This window comes from Mus musculus, chromosome 6 (genome assembly GCF_000001635.26).
Source record: "Mus musculus strain C57BL/6J chromosome 6, GRCm38.p6 C57BL/6J".
In the NCBI taxonomy this organism is placed as follows: Eukaryota; Metazoa; Chordata; class Mammalia; order Rodentia; family Muridae; genus Mus; species Mus musculus.
In genome coordinates this window covers 67931420-67944897 of record NC_000072.6, presented here as the reverse complement: position 1 = coordinate 67944897, position 13478 = coordinate 67931420, and the positions used below count along the sequence as shown (strand labels likewise).

General features: G+C 38.6%; 1 gene segment (V, D, J or C) and 1 further gene; one reads left to right on the top strand and one right to left on the bottom strand.

The window, feature by feature from the left end:
- The window catches only part of Igk (immunoglobulin kappa chain complex), a 3171119-nt gene that overhangs the window by 2781857 nt on the left and 375784 nt on the right, over positions 1-13478 (bottom strand).
- On the top strand, positions 2358-2822 carry Igkv9-124 (immunoglobulin kappa chain variable 9-124). The segment is given in 2 exon segments: positions 2358-2412; positions 2527-2822. Coding segments are annotated over 2 exon segments (351 nt in total).

Below are 13478 nucleotides of genomic sequence, written 5' to 3'. Positions count from 1 at the left end.
TGGCACCAACTGGTACAAATCCAAGTCAGTGGTCCAGTGGGTTTCCTTTGTCCCTGTTCCTGGTGGCCCAAGGCTCTCCAGCTTTTTTGGAACAGATGTTGCATTCCACCCACCAGTGATCTCAAGATCCTGGGTATGCTAGGGCACCTGCAGCATGGAGAGTCCTCTGGGGACCTTGGGACACTCCACCAAGTTCGAGGCCAAGATTGAAAACATAATCTTTAGTAGATTAGGGAACACTAGAAAGTGGAAGAAAATTAGAGACTGGATATAGTTAGGAACAAAAGTAACTGCATAGTGTTTCTGAAGGAATGGCAGTTAAAAAAAATCTGTTTTCTGTTTTTTTGTTGGTTTGTTTGTTTGTTTGTTTGTTTTTGTTTCTAGCACTTGTCCTTTAGTCTCTCATGGTCACTCAGTGTTTTTCTCATTCTTTTATTCTTTAACAAAGCTACTCTACTTCATGTACACTGTACTACCAGTCTCTGTGTAAACTCAAGCCAAGAAACATTACAGTAGAGTGTTGGTAGGTAGACATTTGAGATTCTGTGAGACAAAAGAACCATGTGTTCCTTAAAACTCATTATACAAGTTTTTCTCCCAAGAGTCACTCACATTTGACAATGAGAATTTCATAGCCATGAATAACTGAAACTCTCTCATTTTAAAATAAATCTCTTTTCACAAAGTCACCACCTGATAACAATTCTAAAAATGTTGGAGTATTAAGGAAACTTACAGGGTTAGAAAAATCAAAGACAGTGTTTTCAATTGATTTTCTGTGGCTAAATGCCAATAGCTTCACAACTGATTAAAAATATATTTTCCTTACAGCTTTGGATGTTAACCATCTCCTGAATTAACCTCAAGGATAAGGAAATTGGAGAGCACCTTCTAGAGTCCAGTTACTACAGCGTAATGCTAATAAACTTCCAGGAAACTACCACCTTAACCTGAACAATAGGCACCATACCCCACAATTCTCTTTTTCATTGTAGCAACAAATCTGTATAGCTAAACTCCTTCTCTCCCTACTAGAAAAAACACATGTGATTCCACCCATATATTTCAGAGTGTGCATTTCTAACCAAACTCATAACTATACCTGAGAAGTCATTTTGACATGTCAATTTCAATTTTTAGATCCTAGACTTGGAGAGTTATGGGAAGGTTCAGTACCTTATTTAGGGTTTTACTGCTGTGAATAGACACCATGACCAAGGCAAGTCTTACAAAAACAACATTTAATTGGGGTTGGCTTATAGGTTGAGAGTTTCAGTCCATTATCATCAAGGTGGGAGCTTGGCAGTATCCAGGCATGCATGGCACAGGCAGAACTGAGAGTCCTTGGCTTAAGGAAAAAATATTGAAGATTGAATTGATTGTAGTTCTTGTGATGGTGAATAAGGTTGGGTGGTCATAATAAAGACATAGATGTGTGTGATCTATGGTTTTCAAATGTATGTGTTATAAGGATGCACAAATATTTCTGAATTGTTCTTGTTTGGAAAGTGGGGACTACATGCAGACAGTGTGGCTGCTTCCTGAATCAGGATAATATCTCCAGGTACTGCTCAAGAACAAAATGTGAAAATAGCAGTGTTTTCCATTATAGTACTATATTTTATCATCACTAGTCATCACTTTATGGGGAGAAAGTATGGGAAATAGTAGCAAATAATAGAAAAGAAAAATATGGAGGCTCCCAAACTGTACAAAAGTTAGACCCATTTAGTCTCTATGCAGGAAAGTACCTCCATTTTTACATGTAGTGACAACTTCGTGACATATGTTGTTCAGATCTAGGTGTTATAAAGGCACACACTGTGTATTTGCCCTCTTCGTCCTGTAGTTAACAAAGTTAAAACTGTGAAATCTTATGTATTAGTTCAGGGAATATGTTTATTATAAAATGTCTTTTTAATTTCAAGAGATATCTACTGTAAACACTTCATAGGTAACACATACTGTTTTTTTAACCAATCAGAATTATTTAAGTGAGTTAATATCTAGTAGTTTCTTCTCTGCTGTATATTCCCTGACAGCAGGATATTCTATATTATAGCATTATATCTTGGAAATGTATTATTCAAAATAGAGAATAACTACATTAGAAATGTCATCTATAATTATAAATCTTTGATATGAAATTCATTCTCTGGAGACATACAAGTGGTTTGACCTCAGGTGTCTGGGGACACTGGGCTTGTGCTAAGTGCTCAGATCAGTAAACTTTGCAGCTGTGACCAATCCTAACTGCTTCTTAATGATTTGCATACCCTCACTGCATGGCCTTGGGGACTTCTTCATATACCAGTCAAACATATCCTGTGCCATTGTCATTGCAGTCAGGACTCAGCATGGACATGAGGGTTCCTGCTCACGTTTTTGGCTTCTTGTTGCTCTGGTTTCCAGGTAAAATGAACTAAAATTGGAATTTCACTGTTCCACTGTGGTTAATGTTGACTGGCATTTGGGGGATGCCCTCATGCTTATCTATGTGGATATTCATTATGTCTCCACTCCTAGGTACCAGATGTGACATCCAGATGACCCAGTCTCCATCCTCCTTATCTGCCTCTCTGGGAGAAAGAGTCAGTCTCACTTGTCGGGCAAGTCAGGAAATTAGTGGTTACTTAAGCTGGCTTCAGCAGAAACCAGATGGAACTATTAAACGCCTGATCTACGCCGCATCCACTTTAGATTCTGGTGTCCCAAAAAGGTTCAGTGGCAGTAGGTCTGGGTCAGATTATTCTCTCACCATCAGCAGCCTTGAGTCTGAAGATTTTGCAGACTATTACTGTCTACAATATGCTAGTTATCCTCCCACAGTGATACAAATTATAACATAAACCCCATGAAAGCAGAAATGAGAGGCTGGGCTGCTCCAGCTGCTCCTTCTCATGAATCACCCACTCTGAATTTCTCAGATGTAACAGGTCTCTCTGAGAGTTTGGGGTGACTCATAAGACACAAAATACACGTATGCTGTAGTCTCCCCTCCCCCAGCCTGAAACCTGCTTGCTCAGGGGTGGAGCTTCCCGCTCATTCGCTCTGCCACGCCCACTGCTGGAACCTGCGGAGCCACACACGTGCACCTTTCTACTGGACCAGAGATTATTCTGCGGGAATCGGGTCCCCTCCCCCTTCCTTCATAACTAGTGTCCCAACAATAAAATTTGAGCCTTGATCAGAGTAACTGCCTTGGCTACATTCCTTTCTCTCGCCACCTAGCCCCTCTTCTCTTCCAGGTTTCCAAAATGCCTTTCCAGGCTAGAACCCAGGTTGTGGTCTGCTGGCCGGACACAACAATTGGCGAACCAACGAGGGACTGAGAAACGGCAAAGGATTTTTGGAAGAGACGCTGCTGGTTCGGAGCTCCATAAAATAAAGTATAAGGGAAATTCATACCAGAGAAGGTATGGGCTAAGCTGAGACAGCGTTAAACCCGAGCGCTGGTTCACTTAGGTTCAGCAGTGAGGAGCTGGGTAATAGGCGGTAGGCCGTAGCTCTCCGAAGCTACATGAGGCGTGAGAAAAGAAAGGGTTTATTAAAAGGAATAGGCGGATTGCCCCAGTTAATAAAAAATGCATCATAAGGGAGGAAAATGTCCCAAAAAGCAGAGAGAAATTTCTCTCTGGGCCTTATAGCAGGAGTACTCTGTTCCCTTTTGTGTCTTGTCTAATGTCCGGTGCACCAATCTGTTCTCGTGTTCAATTCATGTATGTTCGTGTCCAGTCTGTATGAATGAATGTTCTATGTTTTGTGTTGGATAATAAAGATGGTATAAAAAACTTTATCTGCAAAGCTGAGAGCTGCCACGTGTTTCAGCCTGGAATCAGACACATGGCGGGAGGGCCCCTGCTGGAAAAACTGTTCGTTTTAGGAAATAAGGGCGAGTGCACAGCCTCTAAGTTTCAGAGTAAAAAAGCTAATAGATGGTTCATGATTAATGTGTTTGACAATGGTAAAGTGTTTTTTTATTCTATGATTGTAGCTACAAAAATTATTCTCTGATTGGTCTAAATGTAACTGCTTCATTTGGTTCTTTTTTATTGATAATGTGCTCTGAGTGTTTTCACAATCAGCTCATAAGTTGTTGGTTAAGATTAATAATTGTTACATTGCTACAGATGGTTAGTGTTAAATTTGATAACTCAAATTTAGAGTCCTTCCGACACGTGGCATAAGGCAGCCCAAGAGGCTGGGTCTCTAAAGATATTTCTAGGATAATAATTAATGTGGTTCTTATCCTAAATAGTAAAATTTAAGATAAGATTTAAAGCAATGTCTCTTTATTAAAGCTTTAAAGCTTGCTTTAATAGGTATTCATAGGTATTAATTGACATCCAAACTTCGTAATATGATAGTAGTGCTTCTAATATTGATTTTAAAGATAATAAATTGTTTTAAACTTGGGTTTTGCTTTCCCAAGGTTATAGGTATTATCCTAATCTTGCAAAAAACTTAAAAATTATGGTTAAAATTGCCATTGTTCCATTGACTGCAGCTTGCAGTTTGATTTCAAATTTAAGATCTTTTATTCACCTGTATACTGTAATTAAGATAATTACAAGAGTAATCATCTTATGAGTGCGCTCATACAGCTCACTTCATACAAAACTGACAGAGTTATCTAGTCATGTTTGTCTTTGTAAATAAATTAGACAAACAGTTTGGTTATAGTTGCTGCCTGGCAGGAAACTGCAGTACGGGCAATTTTTTCACAACACTAAAGTTGTAAAGAACGTTTTAACTGTAAGTCATCTTAAGAAAGAGTATCAAAATTTAGAGGCGTAGACAGTTATATTGTTTCTCTAAAATCGGTCCTTATTACAAGAGGGCCAAGATGCTCAGATTAAAAAGTATTTTACATTTGAGTCAATACATGGCTCTGGGCAGCCCCAGAGCGGCTTGTGGCCTTTCTTTTGTTTTGCAAACAGTGCCTAAAAAAGTTTTTTCCCTGTGTTCAAGAAAATTTCTTTTTAACAGTGTTACAGATCTATTCAGATGTTTAAAATAATGCTTAAATTCAAAGAGTTTTGCTTCTAGTGAACTGTAATCACTAGAAAATTCTGCCTCTAGGTATGGCTAATATAACTTTACATTATGTAAGAAAAATTTTTATTGTTTCTGCTTCTATACAAGAAGCCAAGAGTTTTAATCTTTCAGTGTATATTGTTTCCTAAGTAAAAAGTATTTTATTAACTAATGCTTCTCAAAAGAAAGTTTACCTTAAATCCTTGCTCTCACCCAAAAGATTCAGAGACAATATCCTTTTATTACTTAGGGTTTTAGTTTACTACAAAAGTTTCTACAAAAAATAAAGAAAGCTTTTATAATTGCTATTAATTGGTAATTAAAAATTGGTTGTGCCCAAAACAATTCTTTGGCCAGAAAAAAACATTATTGTAAAGTCATTTTTCTCATCCTCCCAGCCAATCGTTGGCCCATGTGGGCCCAACTAGCTGCTGTGGGGTAGAGTCTTAAGACACAGTTTCCCCTGTTCCAGCACAGATGATCTAGTTGTGTGCTGTAGATGTTGTTTTAAAATGCTGAACAATCAAACCTTAATTTGTATATTAATAGTCAATGCCATATCTCTAAGCTCGCAATTGCTTAAATTATTCATCCCTCGGATACTATTAATTCTCAAATTTACAATTGCTTATGCATATTTCTAGTTAATAAATAAATAAATTATATACATGTGACTCTTAATAACTTTGCAAGCCTTCTAGTTACAACCGCTCCTTAAGAAAATTGATTGAAAGTGCAATTAGTCACTGCCCCTTTACAGCCAAGTATTTAAAATATTTTGTCAACTAGTTATTAATTCAAAAGTTTAGGTATTGTAAAATTTTAAAACTTTAACTTCTTAAAAGACAAAAAAGAGAGAAATTGTATCCCCGTGCATACTATTTAGTGCATTCCCATGTACACTATTGAAGTCTTACCTTTATTTTCAAAATCTAATATTTTAATGTCAAAAAGTTTAATAAATGCTTTATAGTATCAAAAAAAATCTACTTATTGGCATATAGATTGATCCTAAAACAGCTACCTTATTAAAAAAGGAAAAACAGGTTTTCTCCACAGAACGCTGCAGAAGCATATTAGTAAATTCGTGTGACGAGCTGGTAGGTAAGTTGACTCATGTCCTGATTGAATTGACTAAAAAACTAAATTAAATTCATGTTTTAGATCCATCCTTACTTGTCATTTTTTCCAGTTTAGACTAGCTTCTAGCCTTTTAACTTTATGACAATAGTACATCAGAGACTGTATATTCAGACTTAGTAAAATTAGTCATTTAATAGAGTCATAATGATTTTTCTCTTTTCTTCAGTGTGACCAGCCATTCTAACTCAATCTTAGACTGGTCTAATATTCATCCAATGTTAGAGGTTCCTATATTCTAAATTACCTAACAAAGTTAATTCAGAGCACATCCCCCACTCCCCCTAGATCCCTAACCTCAGAAAGATTGCTGGCCTTACAGCTAGTAGAAAAGACTATTAAAGAGCAATTGGTCACTTAATATATTAGTAAAATGCTAGGACCCCCTGACTAACAAATAGAAGGGTCCAGATCCAGTTCTAATTTGGGGTAGGGGCTCAGTTTGTGTTTTTTCACGAGATGAAGATAGAGCTCGGTGGCTGCCAAATAGATTAATTTGTCAGATGAACACAGATTCTAAATCTTCTAAAGTATCACCTTGAGGACTAAAATTCCTCTTTTGCTTAAAAGTCGGCTTGAGGACTCAGGCTCCCAAAAAAGCTACTCTCTGAGCCAGCTCCCAACAGGAGGCCAGAGACTAGCCTCAGCTTTACAATTTGCATTTGAATAAAGTACCTAGACTTCCCCAAAAGAAGTTCTGCTTTCCTACTTTCTCACTGTCGAGATTTTGTCTTTCAAGCAGGTAAATCAACATTCTCGAGGCGGACCAGCAGATGTGCATCCCCGCCCCCCTAGAGCACACAGGTGGCTGCTGTTATCTTTTTTCCAAGGACATTTCCAGCACGTGGCTTTCAGTCTGAGTTAAAAATTAGGTTTACCCAGAGGACTAGAAAAGTAGATATTTCTATATTAATAAAGATTGGTTTTTATTTTGATAGACAGGCTTAGCCCCTTAGCTGACCTCTGGCTTTTCACCCTTGCTGTTACTGCAAGGTGTCTTTAGCTCAATAAGGCTGTGGAAAAAACAGAGATGAGGAGGAACGACTTCCAGCTCCTATTTTAGCCACAAATCGTGGTGTTACTAACGACATAATTCTTGCTTAGGCTTTGCTAAATCTGAGGTTGATAATTCTCCTTTAGGAGCTGCACAGCACTCAGAACTGTGCATACTGGTTTGTGATTGTATAAATTCAGTATGGGCATCGCTTGGTGCAGAGGTACTGCAAGGAAAGGTCCAGCTTGACCATTTCTGAGTTTCCTGTGAGATAAACCCGGTTTGAAAGAGGTTGGTACCAAATTTTGGCTAAAAGTGAAAAATATTTTTCGGCTCTGCCTCACCTCCCCAAAAGGTACCAGAGCCACAGGTGTGGATCTTAACAGAATCCACGGGAGGAATCGGGTCCATGTCCACCCAAGCCAAGGTTAAAAGCCCACTCATCTACGGATGAGAAAATCATTTGATCACCTCAGTTAAGCGCTGCCTTATTTTAACTTAATTAATAGGGGGGAGAGAGATTGGAGACGTACTATTGAAAGGGCAAGCCCTTCACTGCCTCCCACCCAAATAAAAAAGCCAATTGGCCTTGTACTACAGAGCTGGCCGAACCCCTTATCCCTGTTTCCCACCAATCATCCAAAAATGCGGAGGAATATCAACTTAGTGTTATTCTTATTATAGTGTATTTCACATTTGTTCAGTCAAACTTAGCCAGAGTTCCAACGCCCTACTTAAAATTCAACTAGAAAGTTACCTACTCAGTACTAATTAGCATTATACAGTCAGAGCCTACAGCTCCAGGCTTTTCAGTTAGTTGTTTATTAAGATAAGAAAGGACAGTCTTAGGCCAGATACAGTTTACCATAAGAAAAGTTAAAGAATCCCAGGGAAGCAGGTTTTTTCTTTAGCCCTAAATTCCAGGCAGAACTATTGAGCATAGATAAATTTTTCCCCCCTCCGGCCAGCTTTTTCTTTTTTTAAATTTTGTTAATAAAAGGGAGGAGATGTAGTCTCCCCTCCCCCAGCCTGAAACCTGCTTGCTCAGGGGTGGAGCTTCCCGCTCATTCGCTCTGCCACGCCCACTGCTGGAACCTGCGGAGCCACACACGTGCACCTTTCTACTGGACCAGAGATTATTCGGCGGGAATCGGGTCCCCTCCCCCTTCCTTCATAACTAGTGTCCCAACAATAAAATTTGAGCCTTGATCAGAGTAACTGTCTTGGCTACATTCCTTTCTCTCGCCACCTAGCCCCTCTTCTCTTCCAGGTTTCCAAAATGCCTTTCCAGGCTAGAACCCAGGTTGTGGTCTGCTGGCCGGACACAACAGTATGCAATGCTTCTGGAAGGCAGGAGGGCACTACATTCCTGATCACTCTAATTCCATACAAAAGAGAATAATAAAGTCAGGAGATATAATGCCACCTTTCTAGGGTTCCAGTTTCCCTAGTTATGCTGTCCTTCGACTGTCTCCATAAATTCTAGACTGAGTTTGCCAACTTTCAAAACTCTTTCCGGAATAACATTTGCATTACATTGAGTTCTTTTTTTATCAATCTGGCGATAATATGCATTTAAATCTCTTTTATGGGATTGGAGAGAAAACCCAGTGGTTAAGAGCATTTGCTTATCCTGAAAGTGACATGCATGTGATTCTCAGCACCCATAACGTAACTGACAGCTATCTCTTTTTATCATTATATGTATTCTCTGTATACACAGACACACACACACTCATATACCAGACAAGGCAATCTGATACCATTACATATGGTATTGAGTCATCATGTTGGTACTGGGAATTGAACTCAGGACCTCTGGACAAGGAGTCAGTGCTCTTAACCACCTAACAGCTCTCTTAATTTCAATTTCAGTGGACTCAGCACTATTCTCTGTTCTTTGATGCTACATGTACATAATTTTCTTAGGGAAATGCAAACAACACATACGTTCATTTTTGTAAAAAAGTAGTTTGCAGTATCAACACAGACAAATACTCTATTCACCTGTTTGCCTTTTAATGTACAGGAGCCTTTCCTCTATCCTCCGTCTATGCAGAGACTTTCTTGAAATTACTTTCAAATATCTATGTTGTTTCCTTCTTTATGAACTTGTATACTAATATTATTTGCACACATTTTATGTCATTCATTTCATTGCTCATTTCTTACTCCATTTGTTTTATCTGTGCTATTGTTTTAGGTACAAATGGCAACAATAGACATTTTGTCCTTTTGTAGAATCTGGGGCATAAATGCCCAATATTTCTCCAACTGAGTATTGTATTTGCTTGAGCCTTATAGACAATACATGAAGTAAGATAATTTTGTTACTATGTTTTCTTCTTTAAAGATGTATGAGGAACAGCTAATGATTCCCATATAAGTGATTTTTAAGGAAGCATAGAGACAAGTACATAATTCTTTTCCTTAATTGTCAATAGAGAACCATGTTTCGATTCTGAGTACCAACATGGTAGCTTACATCCATGTGTAATTCTAGTTCTAGGAGTTCTGACACCTTCTTATAAACTCCAGAGGCTTCAAGCACTCAGGTGGTGCAAATGCATGTTGAATACCCATACAGATAAAATAATAATTTATTCTTAATTTACACTTAGTATTTACCTTTCTGTGTATCATAGGTTATGCTTATGTCATTTTATATAACTGATGTAACAGTGGTCTTAATTTGTCCTAATAAAAAGCTCTATTTGCTTAGAATAACTAGAGTGGTCACACTTAATCCTCAACAGAAAAAAAATGAACATCATTTTTTCAGGCTAAAGAACATCTCAAATAGCATGTAGTGGAAATGTAAGAACCAAAGAATAACAAGAAAACCTGGGAAAAAGGGGATTCTAGACATGGTCCCTGTACTGGCTAGTTTTGTGTCAACTCGACACAGCTGGAGTTATCACAGAGAAAGGAGCTTCAGTTGAGGAAATGCCTCCATGAGATCCAACTGTAAGGCATTTCCTCAATTAGTGATCAAGGGGGAAAGGCCCCTTGTGGGTGGGACCATCTCTGGGCTGGTACACTTGGGTTCTATAAAAGAGCAGGCTGAGCAAGCCAGGGGAAGCAAGCCAGTAAGGAACATCCCTCCATGGCCTCTGCATCAGCTCCTGCTTTCTGACCTGCTTGAGTTCCAGTCCTAACTTCCTTTGGTGATGAACAGCAGTATGGAAGTGTAAGCCAAATAAACCCTTTCCTCCCCAACTTGCTTCTTGGTCATGATGTTTGTGCAGGAATAGAAACCCTGACTAAGACAGTCCCTGTACTCATAAGCACGATACTATGCTTACCTTCTCAAAATTAGATACAACATTATTTTATCATGAAAAAGAATGGTCTAATGAGTTCCTACTCTTTAGTAACAGCCTATTAGCAGTTAATAGCTGCTAGGAAAGGCTGTGACATTTTCCTCAGTGGTGTAGCCATTGAAAAACTGTTATGTTCTAGTAAATTAGCCCCAATTCATACCCATGCAAGGAAAGAAAATTCAATCACTGAGTCAACTAAAAATTGTAGTTGAAATGAAATTGGTGAGAATAAGTGTTTCAGAGTTAAAGGGAAGAGGAGAATAGATGACTTATATTTTTAATTTCTAATGAATATTATGAATGAAAAGAAAGCAAAATAAAGCAGAATGAGCAGCATAGGGAGACTGTGGAATGGAATTGAATGAATTCAAGCTTATATTGTAAATTTACATTAATAAAATGGACTTTAAGTAAAAAGCATAAAATATAGTAAATGAAGTAAGTATACAAGACAGTTTAGCAAAGGCATATATTTCAGTTTCCTGTTGGCTTATCTGGACTGTGACAAAGGCAGATAAGACCTGTAGGAACAGTATGGGTTTACACTCAGCTTTTTCTCATCATTCTTGGTTGCTGAGAGGGCACCTTTTCATTCTCCCAAAGCAGATGCAATATCATTGGTATTATAGCCAAAGAAAACATGAAAAAAGGATCCAATGAGCTGTATCCAAGACGTGAAATCCCTCATATGTAATTCATAGTCTGGGGTTCCTCAGTGCTTCTCTGTCTCACAGGCAAATTATATAGTTGGAAGGTGGGCCACCACAAGTGAGGAAACTTTTATAAGGTCCTGCATCACTGTGAGAAAAATATATCAAACTCGGAAGCAATAGTGAACCCCCAAATCTGCAGGATCCATTCTACTGATGGTGAGAGTAAATTCTGTGCCTGATCAACTGTTACTAAACCTGTGTGGAAGTCTGGAAAATCAGCTGTACATCTTGTCTACTAGGAGCTCTGGAGACTGGGATGGTTTCTGCAGGTACCAATGCAAATATGCATTTCCCCTACCTTTTACAAGGTTTGCACAAGACCTGCAAGAGACAGAATCTAGATTTATAAAGCTGAGAGAGGGGGACATCAAAAAGTTCACCTATGGGAGCTAAAATAATTAGAGAGAAGTCCAAAGCAAGAGACACACTGCATGAACAATCTTGGCAGTTGCTTTTTTGACGGTTACTACGAATATGTTTATTTTACATACAAATTTTTATATGCTAAAATTCCCATTTCACAAAGTAAAATGAAAGCACTAAGGACCTTCTAGGCATGTCTCAAAATGTCCTGTTCAGTCCATCTGTTCCATCATCTCCATTATGGCACACATTGTTGCCCATCTAGATCTTCCTTACAGATGTGAACCTCACAGATCCTATCCTGTAGGGTTAAATTAGGCTTTTTATACATAAACAGAAAACATGTAATCAGCAGTGGAACTTAGGACTCAACCTCCTTACTGGTTCTCCTCTCCCACTTTCCTATGTTCTCACCAGGAATCCCAAACAGCAGCAACAACCTAACAGGCAATTTCATCTGTAGGAAGCAGCCTGCAAGGCTACAATTGAACTTTTCTATCAGAGTGTCAATGCAGGGAGTGATCCTCTGTAGGGAGCAATATGCAAAGGCCCTGGTGAGTGCTACAGTATTCATGAAGGGAAAAGTCATATAGGCTTCTCATAGTTGAAAAAATCACATAAAATATCTTCTATGTGACAGGTGGCAATAGTAAAACAATATGTAGTGACCAATGGGTAAAATAACATGTTATAACATTATATCAGGGCCATACGAGATACTTAATAAGAGTTGCATGGCAAAAGAACAGGAAGCAGTGAAAATAAAGACATTCTCTAAAAGTTGAATAACTATGCTTTTCCTCCTGTTTCATCTACTGTACAGGAAAATACCTGTCTCTTTATGAATAGTAAATGTAAAAATTAGTTACTGTCTCTCCTGTTATTTATTGAATTTTTCTCCATAATAGTATGAAGATAAATGAAAACACTAGGAATGCATATATTGTTTATCATAAAATGAAAATGTATATTAAATCAATTATTGCTTCCAGCCCACACCTCTACCTGCAATCCCAGAGACCTGTAGCCATTAGAAACAATCAGGGGAGAATTCTACCCAAATTCACTAACTTCTGACCCTTCTGAGCACATCCCCCAGCTACAATTTCAGGCCTGCCCCCCTCTGTAAATAATAGTAGAGGGTAAGGGCTTCATAATAAGAAATAATAGAAACACAATGGGCTTTTATAGTCACATTAAAAAAAGAGAAATGGGCTTGGGAAAAATTTCTGTTCAAAAAAAATTTAGGTACAAGAATAAACTACAGTTGTACACTATGATAAGGCAAAAATTGTTTGAATTTATAATGAATATGAACTTAGTATCAACAACCATCTGGAACTTGCATTTTATGTAACACTTTAATTATTAAGTAATTCTCTAATGAACTTTTTTCTAAGACGGTATAAAAAGGCCAGGGAAACAATATCATTGGATGACTTGTCTTAGGGGGCTCTGGCCCATCCATCCATCCACCCATCCACCCATCCATCCATCCATCCATCCATCCATCCATCGGTCTGTCTATCCATCCAAATGTGTATGTCTGTGTTACCTCCTTCCAGCCTAGCAAGGCTGGCTGTGACCATCCGCAGCCACTTGAGCAGAGCCACCTGCTGTGCTGCTCCTTTGATGTGTCACTACCTGCCTGAGGCTCAACCTGCCAGAGGCCAAACCGGTTCTCTTCCAAGAATCTTCAGGAGTTAACATCGAACTGCGATCGGTCTTTGCGAGTTCCCACTAAAAGGCTGACCTATATACTTCAAAGGAACTTTGCTTGGCCAGGGATGGGCCTCCCCTTTTCTTTATAAAGCGTGTTTGCTGACATTAAAATTGAACCTTGAACAGAGAGCTTGTCTTGGTTCCTTCCTTATCTCGCACAGCCTAGCCCTTCTTCTCTTCCAGGTT